Below are 27,807 nucleotides of genomic sequence, written 5' to 3'. Positions count from 1 at the left end.
CTGAAAGTTGCCTGGCATGTAAGGAGTTTGGGAGTCTCACCCACCGAAGCTGACACATGAACTCAGCCGGTAAGTCTGTGGCCATCGTACGTCCACTTCTCAAAACTATCTTGCTGTTTCTCATTTGTAATCAGATGCACTGCAGTAAGTGCATCAAGTGAGAGCTTTAGTTCTCTGTGAAAATGTCCCCCGCAAAGAAAGCCAGCTGCTAATAAAAAGGCCAGATCTAAGAAAGTGTATTTTTAACCAGACAATTGAAGTGTACCATTTATCAGAGGGGAATTTCACAAAACCAAGCAAATGAGTCCACATACACTGTGCTAAAACAAGGCAAAGTGATCTGGCTAGTGAAAAATTTCCTCAACTGAAAAAATTTCAACTTAAAAGTTGAACAAGAGAAATGTTAATTATAAAAGCTTTATTTTATAAATAAAATTTTAGCCCTGATCATTAGAATCTGAAATAGTTACTTAAAATTCCCGGTCGTACTTTACTGCTCTTTTAATGGAAGCAATTTACTTTAGTGATATTTGGGGATTTACTTAAGTCTCATGATACCCTTCTGAATGTCCGTAATCTCTTCAAATGTACTGTAAACTCAGTAAAGTCTAACTGATTTTAAGGCATTATGCCAGATATTGCAAGTGCTTATTTGTTCATTCACTGTTTCTTGAAATAAGCCTAGCCTGGCTTATTAATGTTACACAGTGGAATTTATATAAAGCCCTCGATTGCCTTTCCATATAAATGTGATATTTTCCAAGAACTCAGAAGAGAACCTTATCCAATTGGATAAGTGAGGAAAGACAGGTGGATAGATGAGGAAAATAAGGTCCAGAGATATTAAGGCAACTTCCCCAACGTCAGGAGTTATTTAACAGAATAGGTTTCCCTCCGCATTTTCCATCCCACTTTGGTTTCTTTTTCATGAAGTTACGTAAAGAAGTCCACAGCACGAGACAAAAAGACATGAGAGTTCGTTCTTCATTTTATTTGCATGTCCCATAATAACTCATCCCAAATACTGAATTCAAAAGACAAACTGCAGTTCCTCAGTGTTAGCACTAATTTATGGTAACAATCATTTCTTTTACATATCTATCTTATTTTACCCTTCATTTGAAATTGCAAATTAAAGTATATATTTACATGTTTATGTACAAATAACTTCAAAAACAAATTAATCCCAATCTTGGTCCAAGAGTTCCCCACTTTAGAAGCGGTATAGTACTGTGCTATGTACATCTCTTCCAAGTCTCTTCAGACTTGGCAAATTCCCAGTATTCATTCACAGATGGTTCCCCTTTAAGCTTAATGAACCAAGTACTTCATTTCTGAGTAAATTAGAGGAAATATTACAGAACATGCTCTGTACAATACAGCACCGCTACTGAAAATGGCTCGGGGTTTTGTAATCCAAGGTTCTGATTTAAAGCAAAAATATGTGGCATAGGCTGCAACGGCAAAGAAGTGTCCGATTAAAACCAGAGGATTAGGAGACAATCTGTAATAGGAAAGATAAAAAGTATATATACATATATATTAGTAAGACCTGGAAATGAAAGTTGACTCGTAAAGAGGTTCCAATTATATATCATCTGTAAAGGTAAACACACACTCTATATTTTAGGAGACTTGACAAGCTTGTATCTGCCAGCTAAGGGACAAATTAAAATTTTTTTTTTCTTACAAGAAACTACTTAGACTTCACCCCTGTCAGAGAAGCCAGTAACTCCTCCTAGTTTATTAAATTGTATGTTTTGAGCTGTTTTCTTTCACTAATCTTGAGATCTCAGTCTGAAATAGCTGGATGGCCTGGCTTGTTGAGTCTAGATTTTTCAAAAGATAACAGTGTTGACATTAAGATAGCAGATGAGGGAGAAAAATCTTAAAGAATTTCATTTTGCAGACTTTCCAAGAATAATTCTACATATGTCTGCACCATCAGAACTGTTACTGAGTTTCATGAGTCCCAACAAAATTAAATTCTAAATATAAACTTCTATTAATCATGGTTCCCATAGAATCAACCCTGTTTCCTAGAACAAAAATGCAGCACTAAATATTGCCTTTTTTCATTTCTCTGGGCTGCGTTTTGTTTGGGATACTACTGAATGATAAAATGGCAAAAGGCATAAGGGAGAGAGACTTGCAGTCATTCATAAACCCAACTGTCCTAAGAAAACCTGGAACATCCGTTTCCTCTGTGTCATTGAAACAACTTACACAGAAAGCAGCCCAACTGGACCAGCAACACATTCTCCACCAAGTTTGAAATAAAGAAAACACGCTTTTCTTAGTTGATGTAGGGAATCTAAAATAAAAGTTAAAAATTACTCCCGATCAAATTATCCACACATTTATGTTGGGTATTAATGAAATGTCAGAAAAAAATGAATGTGTAACATTTATTACACCTTACAGATAATTTCTAAAAAATCTAGTTGCATTTCAGCAACCCAAGACTTCCTTTAAATTTCATAAGTAACATTACACATAGTAATTTAAGTGTGAATAAACTTTTTCTGCTAGTAAATAATTACTAAACCTGTAGGTCTTAGAGTTATTTAAAAGCTATTTCCTTGACTGTGTTGTGAATTCATTAAATGATGCAAACTACTTTGTAAACTTTTCTTATAAAAACACAGTTCTAGAAACCAGATCCCCAGTCTCTTAAGATTCCTGATCCGTATCTCTGAGCAGTAAATTATCAAGTAAAAAGAACAGCTGTGAAGAGTAAATAATAATGCCTTATATGTGTACATTTTTTATACTTTTCGAAATAATTCATTAAACCCTCACAACATAATATAATCAATCAATAACCTTTTTAACAGTACAGAACCAATGTTCTTCTCAAGTATGCCTAGATTGTTCTTTACAAAAGATGAAAAAGGATACGACAGGTAACCTTTTACTCCAATAAAGCTCATTCCTCCTCCACTATTCCGTAACTTTTTTAATGTTGTTCTGTCGGCAGATTCAAACTCATCATGTAAGAAACTCAAGAGCTTAGAAAAGCTTAGAAAGAAGAGCTTAGAAACATCCAAATTTAGTTCTTTTCTTGCCCAACCAGCCATTGTAACTTCCATGCTCAACTAGCAAGAGAGGTTTGCTTGGCAAATCACAATAAGTTGTCTTTGCTCTTAGCAAGAATGATGGCTAGAGACGCTGCAGGAAGTATTTGTACTGTATCATCCTTTGTAATCAGATCACCAAAGTATGGATCACTAGGGTCTCAGCCAGGTCATAGAAGTAGCTTTGTTGTAAACACCTGAGGTGATGAGATTCAAGTTATATTTATTCTTGAAAACCTAAAGGTCTAGTTTTACTAACCTACCGCTCACTGATTTGTACACGGCCATGGTTGGGAGGTGGCACAGATGCCTTTTCCTCCATTTCTGCCACTGTTTCTGCTAAGTCATGTTTTCCTTAATGTATAGATTGACCATCACCTCATATGGAAACAAAAACAAAAGTGTGGGAACATTTCTGCTTGTGCACTTTAACAGGAGACAAAATCTATAGGCTTGATATGAAGCGCATATTCATTTTACAAAATACGACTTTGAAAAGAAATTGAAACTAGTGTTCGGGAAGAAAAAGATTAACAACTATATTGCCTTTTAATTCATGGCCAGAAAGATCTTCCATCACAGTCTCATGCATTTACATAAGATTTGCATCACAATCTTATGCATCTGATTTGGACCAGAGGGGTGAATGACGACACATTATTGAGGTATTGCTATTAAGGCTGTCTACGGAAGCAACAGCCTTCCACACAAAGTGATGGATACATGATGATTAGAAAAAGTCTTGCTCAAGGGTTGAGTTAAAAAGGACTACCAACTTGGAAGTTAGCAAAGTCAGGAAACATTTCTATTTCTGGCCTAATCACTAACTTTTTTGTAATTAAGTTCCCTTCCTGTGCTAAAAATCTGCACTGCAGCAATATTCTTTTAAAAATATCTGCACTTACCATCTGTGGCAGAAAATAATTCATAAAGAGCCTGAGCAAGGATATTCACAACAAAGGAATGAGACGTTTTTCTTGTCCAATAGAATGATTTTTTGGCCTAAAAAGAAAAAAGATCACTTATTATATGGTAAAGGGAAGGAAGGAAGGGAGGGAGGGAGGGAGGGAAGAAGGAAGGAAGGGGAAGGGGGTAGAGGGAAAGAGAAAGAAAGAGCACAGACTAATGTTTATAATCCCCTAAACTGATAGGTATCCTGAGGACTATTGTACAAGTAATTATGCCTTGTTCAACATTTACACACCCACCAAAAAAAAACATCTCCAGAGCAATGAGTTACATCTCTGAAGCTAAGTGGCCCATGTAATCCAATGTTATATAATATCCAAGTACAGAAATTCTAAAAGATTCATAGGTGACAAGTCAAGTTCTTAATCCTGAACAAGACTGCTTAAGAATCACTACTAAGGACCAGGCTCCTAGGTACAGACCTCCCCTTCAAAGCCCCATTCCTCTTAGGCCCCAGAAAGAAATCTGTTTTGTGACATTTTTGTCAAAGGATAATATCTTACCTGGAAAACAGCTGCATCATCATAAAGGTCAGGGATACCCTTTAGCAATTTTCTCCATAGTTTTATATCATTAAAAACAACAGTCATTCCTCCTCCAGTAAGAGGATGCCTCATGTTATATGCATCTCCCAAAAGAAGAACACCTATAAAAAGAGAGAAAGTAGATGATGGCATCATCCTGGAGCATCCTTTAAGACAAACAAAAAGACTACTCTGTTAATTTATAAACATTTTGAATGTGAGCTAGTAAATGAGAATGTGAAAATACAAGGGACTAAATCATGACTAAAATTTATTCAGGCAAAAATTCAAGAGTTGATTCAATTAATATTTACTGGGTAACTAATATGTGCCAGACCCTGGGGATACAGTGAGAACAAGAACATGGTCCCTGCCCTCAAGAAGCTCACATGTGACCCTAAGATTAAGTCAAACAATGTCAAAATATTTATAAGGCCTCTTCCATGAAAAAACAGAAGGTACAGGCATCCATGCATAAAAAGCAAGCTTTCCACGAGGGAAAAAAATCGAGAGGTCGTTGACGTTTCACAGTAATATTTGCTGCCAGCATGTTATAGAGAGATGTCTGTATGGTTCTAAGGGGATAGGCAGATATTCCAAAACCATCAGAAGTTAATTTAAGAGAATAAGCCTTGATTGAATCTTAGCTGAAAATTAGGCCCCCTTAAAACAAAACTACAGAAGCAGAAAGCTCCGCACTTTGACTCGAGATACACCTCCTGACCAAGCTCCTGACTAAGGTTCCCATCAGTTGTCAGCCTGGCAAATGACCTATGACTTAGAGGGACAGTTAAACAAAGCATTTATTTAATTTTGTCTCTGAGAGCAATAGCCAACCATAATAATAGTGGCGAGGTGGCAGAATTATGGATAATTTTTTTCTGTAATGTCACAATATACTACATTTATAACTAATTATAGAATACACATATATTTATGAAAAGGTATATTCTAAATATTAATCCAAGTTTTTTATGTATTAGTCTAATACCTTCACTAAAAACCACAAACTATAACCAGCTTTTATTCCTCTTTCTCCATGGAACATTCCCAATCCCACCAACTAGGATATGTTCCCACAGCATGCTGTTTATATCGATTTGGCACTAGCTTTCATTCTGCTTTGCAGTATAGTTTGTTCATATGATTGGTAGTTTATGATGCATGTTTTTCCATAGCAAACGATAGCTGTTTATGTTCAGGAACCACAGTATAGCGACAGCTCCCGTTCACACCTCTCCTCAGGGCTCCACACTCCTGTTTTCAATGGGGCTCCACCCGGCCACTCAAATGACCTCCCAGCCCTTCACACTATGTCCAAAAGTGAACTCATCATCTCTCCACACTTCCCTAAACTTACACACTTTTCCCTGTATTTCCAATGTCAGCAAATAGGTGGCAAAATTATCTAAGCCTGAAACCTGGGACCCATCAAGAGACCTCACTCTTTCTTACTACCGTTAATCACTGAGTTTCATGCATTCTTCACCTTAGATGTTACCCAAATCCATTCTTTACCTTCCATTTTTATTGCCACACCTTAGTTCAGGCCTTTCATCATCATTTACATGGAATAATTAAATAGCCTTACTATAGGCTTTAGTCTGAACTTTCCTCCAAACCACCTTCCACAACATATCAGAGTAATATCTTTGAAACAAAACTCTAATCATGCCACTACCTTGTTTAAAACTTTTCAGTGAACTATTAGAACTAATAAATGAGTTCAGCAAGGTTTCAAGATACAAGTTAAATATGCAAACGTCAATTTTTTTCTATACACTAGCAATGAAGAATCTTAAAATGAAAATAAGTCCACTTACAATAGCATGAAAAGGAGTAAAATACTTAGGAATAAAGTTAACAAAAGAAATGTGAAACTTACCCTCTGAAAACTACAAAATACTGTTGAAAGAAATAAACTCTTACATTTACAGTCAAATTTTGACAAGACTGCCAAGGCAGTTCAATGAGGAATAGTCTTTTCATCATGTGGGGCTGGTGCAACTGGATATCCACATACAAAAGAAGCTGAACCCCTTCCTCATACCATACATAAAATTTAACTCAAATGAATCAAAACACCTACATGTAAAAGCTAAAGCTATAAAACTCTTAGAAGAAAATATAGGAGTAAATCTTCATGACTTTGGGTTGAGCAAAGACTTTACATATGACATCAAAAGTGACACAAGAGGGGCTTCCCTGGTGGCGCAGTGGTTGAGAATCTGCCTGCCAATGCAGGGGACACGGGTTCGAGCCCCAGTCTGGGAAGATCCCACATGCCACGGAGCAACTGGGCCCGTGAGCCACAACTACTGAGCCTGCACATCTGGAGCCTGTGCTCTGCAACAAGAGAGGCCGCAATAGTGAGAGGCCCGCGCACCGCAATGAAGAGTGGCCCCCGCTTGCCACAACTAGAGAAAGCCCTCGCACAGAAACGAAGACCCAACACAGCTAAAAAATTAAATAAATAAATAATAAAAATTAAAAAAAAAAAAAGTGACACAAGAAAAAACCAGATAAACTGGACTTCATGAAAATTAAAAACTTCAAAGAACACCATCAAGGAAACCAAAATGACAATCCATGGAGTGAGAGAAAAACGTTGCAAATCATATATCTAATAAGGGATTTATATCTAGAATAAAGAATTCTTAGAACTTAATAAATTTTTTTTTAATTTACCCACTTAAAAAATGTACAAAGTCTGAACAGACATTTCTCCAAAGAAGATACACAAATGGCTAATAAGCACATGAAAATATGTTCAACATCATTATCCATCAGAGAAATACAAATCAAAATCACAGTGAGATATCCCTTCACATCTACTAGGATGCTATGAGCAAAAAGACAGATAATAACATGTCAAGGATGTGGAGAAATCGGAACCCTCATACATTGTTAATGGAAATGTAAGATGGGTCAGCCACTTCGGAAAACAGTTTGGCGGTTGCTCAAAGCGTTAAACAGAGTTACCATAAGACCCAGCAATTCAATTCCTAGGTATATACCCAAGAAAAAATGAAAATAAATGTCCACACAACAACTCATACACAGGTATGAACCAAAAGTAGAAACAACCCAAATGTCCATCAATTGATGAATGGATAGTCAAAATGTAGTACTGACATATCCATACATGGAATATTATTTGGCCATAAAAGCAAATGAAGGACTGATACATGTTACAAAATGGATGAACCTCAAAGAAGCCAGTTACAAAGGATCACATTGTATGATTCCATTTATAGGAAATATCCAGAAGAGGCAAACCTATAGAGACAGAAGGTAAATTAATGGTTGCCTGGGGACTGGGAGGAAATGAGGAGTGACTGCTAATGGGTACAGGGTTTCTTTCTGGTGTGATAAAAATGTTCTAAAACTAATTGTGGTGATGGTTGCATAGACCTATGAATACACTAAAAACTAGTGAACTGTACACTTTAAATGGGTGAACTATATGATTTGTGAATTATATCTCAATAAAGCTATTATAAAAAAGAACTTTTCAATGACTTTCCATCGTCTATAGGATTAAAACTAAACTTTAAATAAATATCTTACCTTTCTACCACTCTGACACCTATCCTATGCTCCAGCCATAGGAAGCTACTTGAGTTCACTTAAGTGCCACCATTTCTCGGCCATCCTAGCTTTTGCCTACTTAGAAGTCCCTCATCTCTCGGGACCTCCCTGGTGGCACAATGGTTAAGAATCCACCTGCCAGTGCAGGGGACGTGGGTTCAATCCCTGGTCCGGGAAGATCCCACATGCCGCGGAGCAACTAAGCCCGTGTGCCACAACTACTGAGCCTGTGCACCGCAACTACTGAAGCCTGCATGCTCTAGGGCCCACGTGCCGCAACTACTGAGCCCACGTGCTGCAACTACTGAAGCCCGTGCACCTAGAGCCCGTGCTCCACAACAAGAGAAGCCACCGCGGTGAGAAGCCCGTGCACCGCAACAAAGAGTAGCTCCCAGTCGCCACAACTAGCGAAAGCCCACGGGCAGCAATGAAGACCCAACGCAGCCAAAAAAAAAAAAAAGCCCCTCATCTCACTGTCCACCTGATGAGCTCCCACTCACCCTCCGTGCCCCAAGTCCAGCTCTGTTTCCAGAGCAATGTCTTCCCTAATCACCCTTCCCAGTTCACAGGCTCCCCTCCCTGCCTTGTACACCCCACCCCTTCGCAGTGAATCGGGGATACCATGAGTGGGCTTTCATTACGGCATTTATCAGCAGTGTTCTGAAATTATCTGTCTATATCTCTCACTAGAAAACTGCCTTATCTAGATTAAGGACTGTATTTAATTAACTGTTGTATCTCCAATAACTAGAACAGTGACCTATATGTACTCAATATTAAATAATAGATATAAAACTAATTTTGGTATTACTAATGCATTACTCCACAGTAATCAAGTTTCCGTACCACATGTTACAAACTGTACCACATACATGTCATTTGGAGTAATGAATTTGAATATTTGGAATATCTTTTATAAAATCAGTCCAATAAAATAATACCTTGTTTGTTTACTGGTGAAGAAGGGAGGAAGCTTGCTGGCATCGACCTCAAACGAGAATTCTGAGTGGCTTCTAGGAATGGTTCTTTCAGGTGATCTGCAGTAAAGCCCACCCCACCAAATAAATGGTTTATAACATTCCAATTTCAAGTTATCACATTTTCTTATCAAGAATAAACAAATACCTACTACACATCTGTTATGGTTGTTACATATATCCCTTGCAAAAATTCAAGAACTAATTATTAATAAAATCGTTCATTAAGCACCTAGTTATTCAAGCTAAGGAATTACTAAGGAATCTAAGAGAAAATTAATGTAAATAGATAAACATAGAGCTGGGTGAACCAGAAAACTTGAGGAAAAATGAAGCAAATCCAGATGAGATGAGACAGGGAGAAAAACCACCCACCTCTCTTCCAAATGTTAAATGCTAGGTATCATATATTTAACACCTAATTTATTGTCACCACCATATTCTATAAGATCAGATGAAATATACCACCAATTCACAAACAGCAGGAGGTATGTACAGTAGAAAAAGGGTAAGATGTATAGAGCACTACCTTTCTGAGCTTTAGTTTCTTCATCTAGAAATGAAACAGCTGGATTAGCTTATCTCTGAGATACTTCCCAGTTTTAAAGTTTTGTGCTTCTACTTGTATAGAAAATAAACTTTCTTTTCACACAATTCGTAATCTGGGAATATAGGAGCAGAATGCCTATGCTGAAACTATTCCTTCCTACAATGAGTAGAATTTCCATAACTTAACTAATATGAGCATAAAACTACACAGGGCAGTCTGCTGCAACTAAGTTTCGGATTGGGGAAAAAAAAATCTACATAAAAAAAGAATGCTAAAAATATCACATTATGAACTATCCTTTTCCTAAATATGCATAACTCATTCTTTCCATCTGAAAGCTTCAAAAATGGCTTAACTGAGTGAAAATGTATTGAAGTGCTGAAAATGTCATTGTTAAAAATCTAAATTGGTCCATGTATACCTTAATTTCTGTTAATATTCTGTTAATTATTAAATAGAGTGCTTTCCACTTATTTTAAAAAATAACTTTGCTTAATTTAAAAAATAACTTAAAAAACAATATTAAAACAAAACGTACTCATACCAAGGATAATGTGCTATTACTATAATCATATCATAACTGGCAAGCAGGGTTTCCCTTCAATTTTATCAATATTTTTAATAATTTGTTTATATTTCTTTCTTACATCTTCCTATTCTCAAAAAATAATAATTTTAATGAGTGTTTTACAAAGATGTCTGAAAGACCCCTATAGCCCTCATGTTCTGAGGGCAGAGATGTATGAGGCAGACAGACCTGCTTTCGACCTTGGCTCTGCCACTTACTAAAGGTTTATATTTGGAGAAGCTAAGTAACCTCTCTGAATCTTAGTTTCCTCATCTGTAAAATGGGGATCATGATAATGACTGCCTCATAGGGTAGTAGTGTAGACATTCAATTATGTTAGTAAAACACCTCTTACATGGTAGACATTCAATATATGGTAGCTGTCATTTCTACAAAAACCAAGCACAAGAAGTAATTAAGTATAAGAGCTATTTCAAGAATTCACATACCTAGACTGCTATCCAGATTACCTTAAAAAATACCATATATGCCACTATTAATGATTATTCAGAAAACTATAATTATTACTAAGAAAAAATACATTGAAACTTTTTTTTTTACTTGGAGATTTTTTTTATGTGCTAGTTTAAATAGTTCATTCAGCTCCAGTGTAGCTGACTGACTGGATGAATTTTTCACCTGCCATCCTTATCTTTGGCCTAATTTAGACAAAGCTTCAGTGAGAACTGGAAATGAAGGGCCTTTTGTGAGACTTGCTTGCAGACAGTAGATTACAATAGCAGTGAAATACTATTTCTTACCAGGTAATTGTGGGTAAATGTTTTCAGTCATGTATTCTCTTAAATTCCTTGGCATTTCTCCTCGGATGTCAACAAGTACTCGAGTTTCATTAGGTGAAATCTGGTAGATGAGAACTGGACTCGGATTAGCTAAAATAAGTTCAGCATGATTTGCTTTAAACTGTGGTGCATTCTAGAAAAATAAATAAAATATTTTAATAATTTTCAAGTTTCAAGTTGCTTTTATTTCCTACAATTGCATTCCTATGGTACCTTCATAAGGAAGCCAACAAAATGTGAAGAAACGGAAACTTTATTGGCAATCAGGTTTTTCCTGAACTTGGAAAAAAGTCCATCTGCAACAACGGTCAATGGAGCATGGAGTTCCTACAACAAAAACAAAGAATACTCAGCTAAATGGTTAGAAATACACAGTGAAAAGGACATTCTTTTAAAAGGTACATGAACAAATTTAAATACATTATGGGGCATTACAGAGTATTTGAAGATAATGCTATTGAAGGAGCTGTTACATGGGCTGAAGGTAATGCACAACCAATCTTTAGAGACCTTTCCCCTTGAGTCCCTGAGGATCACCTTCCTCCAAAGCCCTACAATCCAAACCATCTGGGATTAAGCTACTTTCATGGACACTGGGGGAAACTGCTACAAAGCAAGCACAGCCCATAGAGGACTGAATCTCATTACAAATTCCAAGGACGAACCACATTCTTTTATTCTAGAATTTTCTACCTTCACATAGTGCTTTCAGTTAGTGGCTAGGGCTTAGAAGAATTTTTGTACACGTGGATGTATGTATTTATATTATCTTGTAATTGCCCCCATTAGAGTATAATTCCTAGGACGTGGTTACCCTATGGAGCAGCCGGGAAGAATCAACAGATAAGCCTTTGACTTTCTCTTCTTTACTAAACCAACAGGAGCAAACTATTTTATTCTGCTATTTCCCCAGACATTCTCTTACTTTTTGCCTTTCTTACTTAAACAATAGTTTATTTTATTCTAATTATTTATTTTATGCTGAATCCTTCCTTTTTGCATCTTCCAGTTCCCCTCTGCTTCTCTCCTAGGGTACATTTCTCATTTCAGTTTCTAATACAGTTAAAATCATGGTGTTTGTTTCTGAAGTTATTTGAACAGCATTCTGAAGTGCTCTACAGAACAATGTGTTCAATTTGGTGCAGAGGGCTTAGAGAGATCTCGGTCCCTTTGATGAATAATAAATTGGTGAGCCTACTTTTTTAAAGGAGTAGGAGAAAAAGAAAATAAAAATCTCTTAGGAAGAGCTAATATTTGATATATCTCACCTTGATGTCTCCAGTCTCCTTATCCCGGTACTGAACTCCCATCACAGCATCATCTTCTTCTAGTAACTGCAGCACAGTGCCCTCAATAAACTTTGTGCTAAAAGATAAATAAACAAATTCTCTGGTAGCACAACTGAACAATTTAAATAAGGAATGAAAAATTCCCTTTTCTTTATCTCCAGTTTACCCATGTAATATGGACACACATGTACATAGAAAAAGGTCTGGAATGACAAAAAGCAAGGAGATCATTAATGGATTTTAGAACTGGTGTGGTTTTAATTTTCTAATTTCTTTCTTTTTTTTGTTTAATTTATTTTAATTTTGGCTGTGTTGGGTCTTCGTTGCTGTGCATGGGCTTTCTGTAGTTGCGGCGAGCGGGGGCTACTCTTGGTTGCGGTGCGTGGGCTTCTCACTGCGGTGGCTTCTCGTTGCTGAGCACGGGCTCTAGGCGTGCGGGCTTCAGTAGTTGTGGTACGCAGGCTCAGTAGCTGTGGCGCACGGGCTTAGTTGCTCCGTGGCATGTGGGATCTTCCCAGACCAGGGCTTGAATCCGTGTCCCCTGCATTGGCAGGCGGATTCTTAACCACTGTGCCACCAGGGAAGCCCTTAATTTTCTAATTTCTTAAAATGGAATACATATTACTAATGTAATGATATTTTTAAAAGCATTTTAAAAAGTAACAGGTTTTGTCTCATTCATTAAAAAATAAAATACATGCAGAAAAATTTTACATACCCACACAAATTCATACACGGAATTGGAATTTATCTACCAAATTATTCAGAGTAGTTACTTCTAGTTAGAAGGATCATGGATAATTTTTACAATCTTCTTTATATTTTTGAGTATTTTTCCATTTTTCTACAATGAACATATTCTACTTCCATAGATATCAAATTCATTCAGTTCTAAGAATAATCCACTCACTTCACTTGCTTTGTCAACACTTAAGCCTTTGCCAATGACATGAGGGTTCTCATGTTTAAAACTTAAACCTCAATTATAATGCATAGGGCTAGAGACAAATATAAGTTAATAATTACGAGGAGAAGCCCTTTAAAAATTGTGAATCATTATACTATACACCTGTAACTTACATAATATTGTACATCAACTATAACTCAATAAAAAGAGAGAGAGAAGCAGCCAGTTTTGTCAGTCTAGGTCCTTAATATGAATGGAACAGGGATCTTCTCTTGAAGTTCTCTAACCTGACTTTTAATAAAAAGTACCATAACCACAAACCCCAACTCCCAAATGGGCACATATGAACTTAAACCTTAATTACAACAACCATACCCTCTAAATTCCAACCACATAAAAGATCACATATATTTAGTCAAAGGAAAATTCTCAATAGTTCTATGTCATTCAAAGGAAAGTTATCTATATGATATTCTTAACAAAGGCATTGAAGTGCTAACATTCTTCTAACTTATGGTTTATTTTAATATAATAGCTATGTTCTAACCCATACCCAAACACTTATGAAAATGTATAAAATAGTATTTGTACGAAGGCCAAGTTTAAATGTGTTTCTTTAACATCATGTATTTGAAGCTGTAGTCTTACTTGGGCTCTGCCATAGCTGCTTTCCGGAGACTCATGATGAACCTTCCATGATGGAAAGCTCTTCCACTCTGCACATGACTGTTTTCTGACAGAGGGAAAGGAATCTGAACCTCTGATTTGCTCTCCTGATCATGAATTATGTAGCCATTTACAACCTGGGCATCAATACCTTCCACTGCATCTGCAAAACAATTCAGGTCGAAAAAATCAATTTTGTAATATGCCCAGAGTTACACCAGGCACCAAGAGGACATGGACCACTGAAAATGAGTTTCTGTGTTCATAAAGCTATGATACCATTTGGAGAACTGGACATGAATATAACTATTTCAGAAATCTTAATGTTTCTGGAAGACAAGGCTTAGCAAATTCGTAATATCACAAAAGGTAAATATTTACATATAAAATTTACTCATTAAAATTCATAGGAAAAATATTAAGACCCTAACAATAATGGGCAAAAGTGTATAGATGATTCACACTAAGTAGTACAGAAACATTGAACGTATCAGGAAAAATGTTCAAAACTTGATTTAAAAAAATCAATGAAATAAAACTGAAACAATAAGACACCAAATCTCTCAAAATTGCTAGTGAGATAAAGATAAAATGGATAAATTTATATATTACTGGTCATATTATAAAGTAATAACATTTTAGAAAATAAGTACAGCAATAATTATCAAGAACCACGAAGAAGTTAGCATCCTAATTTTAGTCTTGTAATCCATCTAAGATATTCATCCTAAAGATATAATTCATATTTTTAATAATTATTAAAGGTGTATACAAAAACAGGTTCACTACAGTGTTACCTCTAATAAGAATAACTGTAAATAACCTAAATATGAATCTAAGTTAGGTAAAGTATATTATTAAGTATGAACCGAGAAATTACTATGTACAGGCTTAAAATTATGATAAAGAATGGTTAACAGTATTGGAAATACGTTTCTGTGAAAAAGTGGACTTTAGCATGTATATTAGTCACATAATATATATTTAAATACATTAAAATATATTAGGGATTAAGTACATTAAAATAACTTCATTTCTGATGATAGGAAAACTTCATAATAAACAATTTTTATCACATATCTATGCTAAGATCAAAATAAATAGTTTCTGATATGCTTTTTAGTCACACTTAAAGTCCAGTCAGGGACAAGCTGGATGAATACTTGTCACACATCTGACCTAGGACCAAAGTAAGTTAGTTTTTTGGTATGGTTTCTAAATTATTCCAGTTAAAATTCATTCAGAGAAAAGTACACATATATCCTAAAAGCTGCCAATTAGCAGTGTATTCACTTTGGATCTCTTTGCCAGTCTTTACTGACCTAAATGTTTAAAGCCCATCTAGTATTTCTACTTTTGTTTTGTCAGCTACTGAGATAGCTTGTTTTTCTTAAGCCATAATTATATTATGGAAGAACTTTAAATGCTAAAACAGTCCAATTTAGAACACAACAGACAATGTGAAAAGTATATAGACGATGTGAAAAGCATATAGTAGCACAGTAAAATTTTTCCTCAGGTAAATTATCCTAAGTCAAGTATATAAATAAGGTCTAATTTAAGATTTCTTGAAAAATCTTTCTTTCTACTTTATTGATGAAATCGAATATGACAGACTTTGGCACTTTTACTTTCTTAAGCAGGCAGGAAGATGGCACCCTGAACCTTAATGAAATTCAGGCTTCACAAATACTAGTTAATAACTTTGAAGACAGTGATGGGACTTAGAGCTGTCACTAACTATTAACCATATAGCTCCAATATTAGACTACTACTATCAACATATCAGATAAACTGGCATGGAAAACTCTTCCACATTGAAAAATGCAGAATTGCTTTCTATAAAAAGGCAAGCTAAAAAACAAAACCAACAAAAAAACTGCATATGCTAAAAATGAAAAGCAACTTAAAAGTCAAACCAGTGAGCAAGTTTTAAAGGCAACAGCATAAGGGTATCAGAATCACAAGCCTAAAAGGCTGGAGTTATAAGGGCCACTCCTGGATAGGAGGTAGGGGCCCCCACGTGCAATGGACGTTGGAACTTGGCACCATACGTAAATTTCTTGTCAATACGACAGAGACCAGAAAAACTCAATTCAACGCCCTGAGACATGGCATGGAAGTAAGCCATCTACCATAGGCCATGGGTGGAGTCATCCATAAGAAAAACAATCATAACTTTGTACCATGACCTGGTGTGAAGTCTGAACCTCAAAATAAGTATACAGTGCATAATAAAATAGGTATCGCTTATGGAAGTCCACATATAAATATCAGAATCAAGGAATAAATATAACAAAAGACAAACAAGATTTATGACATTTTATTTAAATACACTCAAGACCTAACTGAATGGACAGTATACCACATTCATGGATAGGAAGTCCAAGACAATTTTTCTAAACCTGAGCTAGACATTTAGTGCTATTTCAGTCATAATCTTGACAGGGTTTGTTTTCATGGGAATTGAGACCTGATTCTAAATTTTATATATAGAAAAGCAAAAAGGCCAAGAAAAGTCAAGATAATCCTAAAGAAAGTGAGGTGAGGAGGAGGTTCCCCACTGGATAATGAGACTTATTATAAAGTTATAGCATTTAAATTATAATGTATTCATTTGAAGAGTTCTAGATATTAAGCTTAAGCCAAAGGGCAATCAATTCACTTATTAAAAACCCACACACCAGGATGGGTCAGTCGGTATTATATTAAAAGTCTACACTCCAAAAAGTAACTATTTCAAGGGCTTCTATTACCCATAGCTCATCACACCTGAGGGGGAACTGACAGCATAATGAATGTTAAAAAGGACTCTTGCTATGATATTAAAGGTATGCATGATGCGTGGACTGGCTAAAATACCTCAGTGGCTCCCCTCCCTCTTGCATGGCTCTCCTCACCCTTACATGAACTACCTATAAGAACCCATTGAGGTTTGTTGCCACAACCTTGGACATATCCCCTGAGGCTAGATTTCTAAATGATTCTATATCCAGTCATTAGTCTGAGGGCATTTCCAGTTGCCTGATGTTCAACGATAAAGGTAACAAAATCCTGTCTCAGGATACTGTCACATCTGCCTCAAGTGACCCTCTCATGGAGGGTGATGGTTAGGAAACTTAAAAGGACAGAGGCGGACCTCCCTTCTTCACAATGCACTCTCTCCACGTGGGTCCAGAGCCCTGCAGTCTTTTGCTTGTCCTCCTCATCTGCTCCTTCTCGGTCCTCTTTTTTGGCTCCTGCTGACCTCACTGACCCCAGGGGTCGTCCTGGACCTCTTCCGGGCAATGTTGTCTCGTCTCATTTAAATACCATGACTCCTCTCTTTCTCTCATCCCTCACATCTGATCCATCAGCCGGTCCTACTGACTCTTCCTTCCAAACATCAGTATATTCCCAGAATGTGGCCACTTCCCCCACCTCTACGGCTACGACCCTGGTCCAAGCCAACAACTCTCACTGATTCTGCAATAATCCTCTAACAGGTCTCCCTGCTTCTGATTTGCCACTTTATGATCTACTCTTTTGTCTACACAATAACAAGAATATTTTAAAATAATATTTCTAATCATACTTCTAAAATGTGAAATCTAATAACTCCTCTTCTTAATATTCTCCAGTGGCTTCCCTTTGGAGTAAAAGCCAAATCCATATAGTGGGCCACAATGGAATCCAGCCCCCATTGCCCATCTGACCTTTTCTCTATAACTCACACCACTCAAGTCAACACAATTCTCCTTCCTCGCTCTTCAAAGAGGCCAGGCTCACTCCTCCCACCAGGCTTTTCCCCTTGATTCTCTCTCTGCCTGGAGAGAGAGTCCTTTCCTCCAGATAGCCCTAGGGCTACTCCTTCACCACCTTCAGTCCTTTACTCAAATGTCATCTTCTCAGTGAGGCTTTCCCTTCTCCCACTTCATTATTTAAAAATTACACACCACCCTCAACTCCCTATCTCCCTTTTCTGATTCTTCTCTAAAGCCCTTATAACCATAACATATACTCTAATTTTTATTTATTCATCTTTTATCACCACCCTCTACACTAGCAACTAGAACGTATGCTCTATGAGGGCTGGAATCTTTGTTTTGTTCACTACTGTAGCCTCAGCACCCAGAACAGTACTTACAATACGGCCAATGCTTAATAAATATTTGTTAAATGAAGGAATGAATGTAACCCCTTTAGTCACCTCCCTCTCAACTTTATCTTCTCTGTCACCACACAAACATGCTCTATCTAGTATCAGAATACCCCTCCTTTGGGGACTTCCCTGGTGGCACAGTGGCTAAGAATCCACCTGCCAGTGCAGGGGACACAGGTTCGTGCCCTGGTCCAGGAAGATCCCACATGCCACGGAGCAACTAAACCCATGCGCCACAACTACTGAGCCTGTGCTCTCGAGCCCGAGAGCCACAATACTGAGCCCACGCACCACAACTACTGAAGCCCATGTGCCTAGAGCCTGTGCTCTGCAACAAGAGAAGCCACCACAACAAGAAGCCCACGCACCACAACAAAGACCCAATGCAGCCAAAAATAAATAAATAAATTTATTAAAAAAAAAAAAAACCACCCTCCTTTATCCTCACATCTGCATCTCACCTCTGCCATTTCTGTTTTCTGTTAGAGAAAAACTCCTCGAGAGTAGTTTTCTAGTCTCAAATTTTTTAATCTCCCACTCACTTCAGTCTAGGTTTCATCTACACAACTCCACTGAAACATCGTCAATGTCACAAGCAACCTCCAAATGGCCAAATCCAATGGCCCTTTCTCTACCTGAGGGTCATCTTACCTGACCCTTCATTAGCAAACCATGACATGGCTCCTTTCCTTTCCTGATACGTACCCGTTCCCTCCAGCTAGAAACATTTTCCTCTCTTGGATTAAGGACACCAAACTCTCCTGGCTCTTTTCTGCCATTCTGCCGGCTCCTGCTCAGTCTCCCTGGCAAGCTCATCTTCTTTTGCCCAATCTCTAAACATCAGTTTCCCAGGACTTGGTTTATTCTGTCTTCTCTTTTCTCCCTGCACACTCTCCTTAGCTGGTCTCCATCACTGCTGTGGCTTTTAAGTATTACCAATATGCTGACATCTCTGAAATGTCTACTCCAGCCAGCTCAAATCACTCACTCCTCTGCACTCGAGATTCATATATTCAACTTAACATCTCCACTTGGATATCTCAACAGGTCTCCCAACTTCCTCCCAGGGCCTGTTCCTCTCTAGGTCTTCTTATCAGCAAACAGCACCGCCATCTACCAGTTGTTCAAATCAAAACCTAGGAATCATTTTTTAACACCCCCTCTCTCATACCTCACATCAATCCTTTAGTAAGTCATGCCATTCCTGCCTCTTAATTTGGTCATGAATCTGTCCACTTCTCTTTACATCCTCTCTACCATACTAGTCCAAACACCATCATCTGTCATTTGAACTTAGCAATGAGCTCCCACTAGACTCCTTGAGTTGACTCTTGCTACCCCACCACCACAGTCTTGGAGGCTATTCACCACACCATATCCACACATTCTTTTAAAACAGCATTCTACAAACCGCAGGATGTGACTCAATGGTAAATTGTGAAATGACTTTCGAGCTGTGAATTGTATACTTGGGTAAAATCATGACAAGTATTTAAAAAGTAAAATTGCAGTCAGATTTAGGTATGTTTGTAGGTACTGAGTCAGGATATAAGATGTGTTTGTCATTGTGAGTAGCTGTCAAAGGTCTGAAGCCTTTATAGAGGCGTAAACAGGATCCTGTCATATTCCTGCTCCACTGCCTTCAAAGCCCTGCATGATCTGGCAGCTGCCTACCTCTCCAACCTTAATCTCAAGCCACTCTCCTTTCCCCATTACCCAATACTTTCTGGCTACACTGGTCTCCTTTTCAGTTCATTGAACAAAATAGCAAACATTTACATAGTGCTTCCTACACACCAGGAACTGTTCTGAATGCTTTGTCTTTATGAATTCAATTAATCCTCTTAAACTATGAGACAAGGACTCTTTTAAGTGTGCCAGTTTTACAGATGAGGAAACTAATACACAGGAGGTTAAGTAACTTAGCCAAGATCACACAGCTTTTTATGTATCTGAGGTGGTAGTCAAACCCAGGCAATCTAGTGCCAGAATCAGTGCTGGTAATTACTACAACATACTGCCTACCCTACATGCCAAGCAAGCTCTTTCTCAATTCACAGCCTGGGCCTATATTTTATACTTTGATTCCCAAGAGTAGATAGCTGATCTGTCTTGTTCACTAGTATAGCCTTGGCACCCAGTACAGCACCTCATACAAAGCATACAGCAAATGTAAGTATTTCCTAAATGAGTAGTATTTAAAAAGCACTGGGTTAATGGATGAATGATGCTTTAAAAAAAGGTTCTATAACAGGTACACCATATGCACTCTACAAATGATAGTTCCCTTCACCTTTCACTAAATTTCATGCCCTCATTCTGGTTTTCCAGTCTTCAATTTTGACCATTACAATTTTTTAGCCACTTCATTTATCTCACTAAGGCTACTTCATATCTCATGTTTATTTTCTCCTTTGCTCTCATTTTCATGCAAATTTGTTGCTAAATGAATAGAGTAACTTTTATACATGAAAATAAAATGGAATACCTTTTTACCAGTCATAGCAAAGAGTGCTTGCTTATGCCACATAACTCCTAAAAATCACTATGAACCTACCTTCAAGACCCAGGTCTTTAAGGACATGATAACCACCTGGCTGCAGAAATTCTCCAAGTATCCTGTCGGGCTCTTTTAAATCTCTCTCAATTACTGTCACCTTTCTTCCATCTCTGGAAAGCACTGCCGCCAAAGCAGAGCCGAGTACACCAGATCCCACGATGATAATTTCTGGATCATTTTGAGAAGATATCAACGTAGAGGCAGTTGCTCCTATTAAGGTTGTTTCTGAAATACTGGTTCCTTTTTTGCACTGTTTTTTTAAAAAAAAGTGAATTATGTAGCCACATTTGTTATCTTTAAATCATACTACTACTATATAGACACACTGGACATTTGCATCTTAGGTAAAAACTATACCCTAAACATTATCAAACCAAATGAACTGTTACATTTTTAAATCCAGATCATATATAAAAAACAATGATATCAAAATATTGGTTAAACAAAAACATATAGTAATATCCCAATAAAATTAAATTATATTCCATCATTCAAACATATTTAGAAAATGCTGTCACATATTTATAAATCCATAATAGGCCAAATATAAAAAATGTTTACAAGGGGCTTCAAAGACTTACAGGGAAAATTCTATCATTAATTATTCAATGCTTCAAATATATACTGAGCATCTACCAGATGCAAATCATGTACAACTTTTTTTTTAATTAATTAATTTATTTATTTTATTTTATTTTTGGCTGAGTTGGGTCTTCATTGCTGCACGCAGGCTTTCTCTAGCTGTGGCGAGTGGGGCTACTCTTTGTTGAGGTGCGCGGGCTTCTCATTGCGGTGGTTTCTCTTGTTGCGGAGCACAGGCTCTAGGCACGCGGGCTTCAGTAGTTGTGGCACACGGGCTCAGTAGTTATGGCTCGCAGGCTCTAGAGCGCAGGCTCAGTAGTTGTGGCGCACGGGCTTAGTTGCTCCGCGGCATGTGGGATATTCCCGGGCCAGGGCTCAAACCCGTGTCCCATTGGCAGGTGGATTCTTAACCACTGTGCTACCAGGGAAGTCTCATGCACAATTTCTGATATGACTTCATGTTGCAAATTATTCAGCACCCTGTAGATATTTCAACTATTCATCTTTATTTTCTCCCTCTGGGTTTTCATCTGAAAAATCTACCTTAATCTAAAATCACTTTTATATAACAAAAAACTGTCAAATCCTGGCTATTGATCTATTAATTGAGAATATTTAACTTAAAATTCCAAGAGAATAACTCATTCTGTCCCTTGGGATTCGACCTGTTCACAATTTTAGTCCTTACATATAAGAATGTATTTAATTTACCTCCCTTTTCCCCTATCCTGATACTCTTAAGAGAGCCTAGTCAAACAAGTGGCCCTCCAGTTTAGGAATAAGGACAAACATTAAACCTATCACTCATTGGGCTGACAGTAAAAACCTTAACTTTGATTATAAGAAGATGAAAAAGGCCTGTTTTGAGAGATTTATGCCCACTGAGCATAACAGTGCCTGTTACTTTTTTTTTTTAATGAATAACTCAATATTGTTTGTTTCTTTTGTTTTGATTTTAGCCGTGTGTGCTGCGTGGCATGTGTGATCTTAGTTCCTGCACCAGGGATTGAACCCTCGTCCCCTGCATTGGAAGCACAGAGTCTTAACCACTGGACCGCCAGGGTAGTTAGTACCAATTCAATACTGTAATAAGTACTTTTTCTTGGTATGTGGATTCACAAATATGAATACATTTCAGATACAGAGTTGCAAGGAACCATCTTCCTTGAGTTCTCTGACCTTATCGATTAAGACTAAAAGCCATTTTGACAGGGTTTTAATGCCATTTTGACAGGGTTTTAATAAAAAAGGAAGGAGATAAAACCTAAAATCCTTTAGAATTTTAATTCTCTGTGATTCTAATATTCATTCAGCTTCTATAATGGACTGGGGCCTTCCTGTCCATTCTATTTTTTTCTAATTTCTCTTAGAGAAATTATCTTTTCACAATAGAGTCAACTCTTACTCTCAGTATTTCTTAACGGCCAGAGCAACTGTCTATATTTAAATTACTGTTCTGAGAGCAAGAAAAGCCCCTTTTGTCATCTTACCCATTTGTTATTAGTTTTTCTTCCTAAATTTTCCCTGTTAAACACACACACACACAATCCTGGAAGGGGAACTCTGGAGAAAGTTACGCCTTTCAGAGCCTGGTCGGTAGATTCGTAGTTCCCACTAATGGGAACTTAGTACTCATTACAGTCTACCAACTCCCAGGTATTTAGGAAATAAGCAGAAAGCCTGAGGTATTCACAAAGTGGAACCAACAGTGACTGCTGGTAATCCAATTTCCTACCCCCAAATTTCTCTACGGTATGACGACATTCCAGCCACCTGGACCAGTGCTCAGTGACCTTGAGGGACATTATCTCAGACAAAGATACCAAAGACGTCAATTTGAGGATTAAAGATTCCCTCTCCCTCCCCTCCCATTCCTCCAACCCACACCCACCCTATCACTGAATTCAGCACCACTCCAAAGGTTCCTAACAGATGGAGACTACCTTTAGACTAATGTTAATAGCTACTATTTATCACAGTTATGAACCAGGCATTTTGCAAACATTAAATCATTCAATTCGCTAACTACCAGCCAGGTTAGTGCTGTTCCCACCTAAAAGAGGCAACGGATCCTTACAGAAACTAAGCAATTTGCCAAAGGTCTCACAGTCAGCAGTGGTGAAGCAAAACTCCTAAACCAAGCCCCCACCTCTTCTGCAAACCGTGCTGATCTGTACTGCAGATACAGGAAAATGATGGGGATCCAGAACCCTCAAAGAGTGAATTATTTTGTAGGCCACACACCCTAACGTCAAGTCACTGTCGTCCCTTACTTGGCCTACTGCTGGAGTCTCTTACCCCACATCCCTGCTTCCACTCTTATACTCCTACAATCCATTCTCCACACAGAAACTGGAATGTGCTTCTTAAAAAGTAAAAATCAAATAGCATTACTCCCACACTTAGAATCCTCCAGTGCTCTTGGGAAAAAGTATAAACACCCAAGGGCAACAAACCAGAAATGTTCTGGCCTCGACAACCTTTCCCCCCTCATCTCCCACCATTGTCCTCCTCTGCTGTCTTTGCAGGGATCATCATAACTTCACGTGTATTTGAAGACCCACCTTTGATTTAGGAACATGGCTGAACTGCACACATTAATTAGTCTCTTGATTTAGGACCTTGATTTACTGAAGGCTCCGCCGACGTGGGGAGAGCAGGGTGTTTTGCCCAAGACTTTAAAACACTGAGCATTTTACTCTGCCAGCTCTTCCGACTGATCTGTGACTTTCCCCAGGCAGCTGTCCCTTCTTATAAGCCGCAGACTTAACCTGCAGCAGGTTTCTTTCTTCCCAGGTTCAAACATAATCCTTACCAAAGGATTTAAATTAAAAAAAAATTTTTTTTCCATCACAGATGGTGATTCTGTCCTAGTGATGCAAACATTTCAACTTTCATAATCAAATCAACATCCATAATCAAACCAATTTTATTTAGCATTGGCACCACCAACACTAAATGAAACAAAGGTTTTTCAATCATTCCTAAGAGCCTCAAGGATTTAGCCAAGGAACAGTCAAGAGCTTTTAAAACAAACAAACAAACAAAAAACCCAGCTATATGAGAATTCCTACCACAGTATCTAACCTGCAGCCTCTCACCCTTTAAATTAGAATATTTACATTTGAGTAACCCCAGTCCTAATTTTAATATAAGACACTCATTCATTTGCCCACTTTGAATTCAACCTACCCTCCTAGACCCGAGCTGCTCTTTATTTTCTGATCCAGGGGGGGATTTAGCCCAGAAGAAGCCAATGAAAGGCAAGGCTGAGAGAATATCCGAGAAGACCGCGAACTGGGAGCCGCTCTGCCGGCGCCCGAGGAGGGCCCCGTTCCGGTAGCGACAGCGATAGGACAGCACCAGCCCCAGCGACAGGAACACCAGCACGCACAGCAAGAGCTCCTTGTTGGCCAGAGAGACGAAGTCTCCGCATTTCTTATAAAAATAGGTGAAAGTGGCAATGCCAAGAAAAGTCCACATGGTTTAAAGGCTTCTTCGGTGACACGGGGTCAATGTTCAGATCCGATCTTTTCTGGTAGGGTTTTGGTGTTTAGATGTTCTCCCCAAAATGTGTTGCCAAAAGTAGCACGGGGGACCGGCCAAAGTCCAGTAAACACCGTCACAGGATTACAATTCAAATCGGACTAATTTACAAAATCATATAAAGTTAGTATAAAAGTATCAGAAGAGGGGAACGTTCTCCAGGATTTAAAAAACAGTATTTAAAAATTTCCTGCTCCAACAGCTCCCGACCAGACTCTCCCCTTTCAAGCAATCCATGTATTTCCCACCCCCCCCTTTTATTTTTGTAAGGCGAGGAGGGTCCTGGGGGCTATTCCGGATGATGTTTTAAATTTTGTTGCTGGCTCGTCGTGCAGTAAAATTGCTCTTCTCTCTCACCAGCAGCAGGTGCCCTTTCAGAAGAGGAACAGGGGGAGAAACATCAAAGAAATATCTCGCGCTGGGAAAAATGCGGCTTCGCCTCGTCCGACAGCGATGGCCCAGCCGGGTCGGAAAGCGCAAGAGTTGCGGCGGTGAGGAGTGAGCTTCCTCTCTCGCCGAGACCGCCTTCGCCCACCAAAGATGGCCTCGGACTGGAGACTGCGGCTCTAGGGCAGGGAAGCGCAGCCCCTACCTCGAGACCTCCACCTCACCGCGGCTCCCGAGGAACCAGCCCCCGAACCTTCCAGCCGCTACACGGCAGTTTCCACAGCGCTACCCTTAGAGGGCAGAGGCGGCGGCGGCGGGAGCTCCCGACCGACTCCTCAGCAGCATCCCTCGCGGGCGGCGGCGGCCTTCCAGCGCGGCGCTTCGGCAGTAACCAGAGTAACCGCCGGGAGCCCTAGTTGCTGGCCAGGCCCCGTGCGCCTCCGCGGAGGATGGGCTAGGCCTGGGCCAGGGACCAGAGGACGGGGCCCCGCCCATCGTCACCGCCCCCCACCTCCGCCAACCAATGAAGGCGCGCACCGCGCCGTAGGCCGAGATGGCGCTATGCCGTGTTTGGCCAATCGTAGGCGGCGCGGCCCGCGAGGTGCCGCCCAGAGAGGAGCTGGGACGAGGTTGCGTGGAGTGGGGTGGGGGCGTGGGGATGGGGGCCCGCCGCCCGTTGGGCGGATGGGAAGACATTGGCTGGTTCGGGAGGGAGTGTGGCTGGAGGGGGTCATGTCCTGAGTGCCGCGGTCCCAGCCGCTGGGATTCTACCCGGAGAGAGGTGGAACTGGTTCCAAGGAAACCCCGCCATAGATCCGCCGCCTAATGTCGGAAGGTCTCCATTCATCCGGCGAGCATTTGTGGAACGCTTACTACGTGCCAGGCCCAGGTGTCACAGAGAGGAATCAGACACAGGCTTTCTGTCCCGTACCTACTGTGTGCTGGGAGGCGGTAGAAACAGCTACAGGTGCATGGAGAACGTGACGTTCACAGCTGAATCTGGAAGGAGTAGGCAGGCGTTTGCTGGAGGAAGAGAGGAGAGGATATGCCAGGTGTTCCCTTCCTTCACCCCAAATTGTCAGGCAGCTGTGCACTTCTCACTGTACTCAGGCTGAGGATACACTGTGCGCGTACCCCTTGTTCTCTCAAGATCAGAAACAGGGAGGAGGGTGCGGGGCAAAGAAGTAAAATAAATAGAGATGTGTCATAAGTGCCCTGAGAAAGTGGGTGGGCAGGGAACCATGGAAACGGGAAGCAGCCCTTCACTGGGCCTGGAGTGAATCAAGCAAGGCCACCAGGCAAGTTACATGAATTGTTTCCAGGACAAGCATTCTGGAGGGAACAATACAATCTACAAGATTCGCAGGGTGAGAGGTGGCCCTTGTTATGAAAAAATGAAACTTCCTAGAATTTACTGAGGCCTTTGCTCACCTTACTGTAACCCTGGACTGCCTATTTTAAACCCTAAGACTTATGTACAAATCCTTTGTGCCATTTGGAGCACGGCTGAATTGTCACCTCTTGTACCAAGTCTCCATTGATCCTCACCAGGTCACATAATAGTTTATTCATACCTTATCATCCCAATCTCTGACTATACACTTACGGTTATTACCCCACTAGTTCCTATGTTTTATCTGCTAATGAAATAATTATGTGTCAAAACGCTTTCACAGGCATCATTTGACACTCAAAACCACTTTGACTTAAAAAATAACAAATATGAAACAAAGAGGTTAAGTGGCTTGGCCAAATCACAGTTTATAAGTGATGAAACCACAAGTTAAACTCCTGGTCTCCAAATCTTGTGTTTCCCCAATACTCTTAATCAATAACTTCTTTAACTTTTCTCCATTATAAAACCAAGACTTTGATTCTTTCCTTGACATTCCTCACTGGTATCAACAAATTCAGCTGCTTGAAATACACATCAAATTAAAAACAACTCAAGAAAAGAAAATCAATTTAACGTGTGGGAAATCGTTTTCCTGAAGATAATTCTTCAATAAACTGCTTGTTGGTATCTGTGAGTTCCTATACTGCTAAAATGACAGACGACTTGGTCAGCTGACTCTTGTAGAAGAGAATACAACTATCACCAGGATGATTGTTACTTGATTACCGTGTACTAGAGATTATCATAAGAGGATTTTTTTCATATTAAGTAGGTAACATTTTTTTTTTTTGTCCACGGCACGCAGGATCTTAGTTCCCTGACCAGGGATCCAACCCGTGCCCCCTGCAGTGGAAGTGCAGAGTCCTAACCACTGGACCACCAGGGAATTCCCTAAGTAGATAACTTTTTAATCCTTTGAAAGTCACTTTCTTCATGTGTGTACAGTCCAAGATCCACTTCCAAACTGGGGGCAAGAAGAGCATTTGTGATACCTAGCATAAGGCACGTTCTGAATGCCTATACTTTCTGAACTGAATTAAATGCTATAAAACCATCACTTAAGTATGTTTGAATGTTGGCCTGGCTGCACTTATTCAAAAACAAAAATCTGTCACTCAAGCCTGAAGCGAAGGTAATGAAATATGACACAAAATCACCCACTTACTGGCAGAAAGTAATAATACTTTCGTAATCATGACAAGAGCTGACACTTTTATAGTATGCGCAGCATTCTAAAACTTTTTTTCGTACATTAGCTAATTTTGTCCTCACAACCA

The 27,807-nt window shown here is 39.1% G+C and overlaps 1 protein-coding gene across 1 annotated transcript; it reads right to left on the bottom strand.

The window, feature by feature from the left end:
- Nucleotides 1-966: 966 nt before the first annotated feature.
- Nucleotides 967-25,569, bottom strand: SQLE (squalene epoxidase). The gene is made up of 11 exons (XM_068525861.1): nucleotides 24,394-25,569; nucleotides 20,617-20,869; nucleotides 13,901-14,081; nucleotides 12,325-12,421; nucleotides 11,270-11,383; nucleotides 11,018-11,189; nucleotides 9,103-9,198; nucleotides 4,550-4,692; nucleotides 3,983-4,079; nucleotides 2,227-2,314; nucleotides 967-1,504 (listed from the first exon to the last, which is right to left on the bottom strand). Exons 1-11 carry the CDS (start codon nucleotides 24,682-24,684, stop codon nucleotides 1,312-1,314), a joined length of 1,725 nt encoding a protein of 574 aa, XP_068381962.1. The 5' UTR covers nucleotides 24,685-25,569; the 3' UTR covers nucleotides 967-1,311.
- Nucleotides 25,570-27,807: the final 2,238 nt, after the last annotated feature.

Source organism: Eschrichtius robustus, chromosome 17, assembly GCF_028021215.1.
Source record: "Eschrichtius robustus isolate mEscRob2 chromosome 17, mEscRob2.pri, whole genome shotgun sequence".
In the NCBI taxonomy this organism is placed as follows: Eukaryota; Metazoa; Chordata; class Mammalia; order Artiodactyla; family Eschrichtiidae; genus Eschrichtius; species Eschrichtius robustus.
Note: the sequence above shows the minus strand (reverse complement) of the source record. Positions and strands in the feature narration are given on the sequence as shown.

What these genes read in the sequence shown, in the direction of transcription:
- SQLE (XM_068525861.1), bottom strand. Translation starts at nt 24,684, where the DNA reads ATGTGGACTTTTCTTGGCATTGCCACTTTCACCTATTTTTATAAGAAA. An exon ending in TTGTTGGCTTCCTTATGAAG is followed by an intron (nt 11,190 to 11,269) that starts GTACCATAGGAA and finishes TTATTTTTCTAG; the next exon opens with AATGCACCACAGTTTAAAGC. An exon ending in TTCACCAGTAAACAAACAAG is followed by an intron (nt 4,693 to 9,102) that starts GTATTATTTTAT and finishes CTCTTTTTATAG; the next exon opens with GTGTTCTTCTTTTGGGAGAT.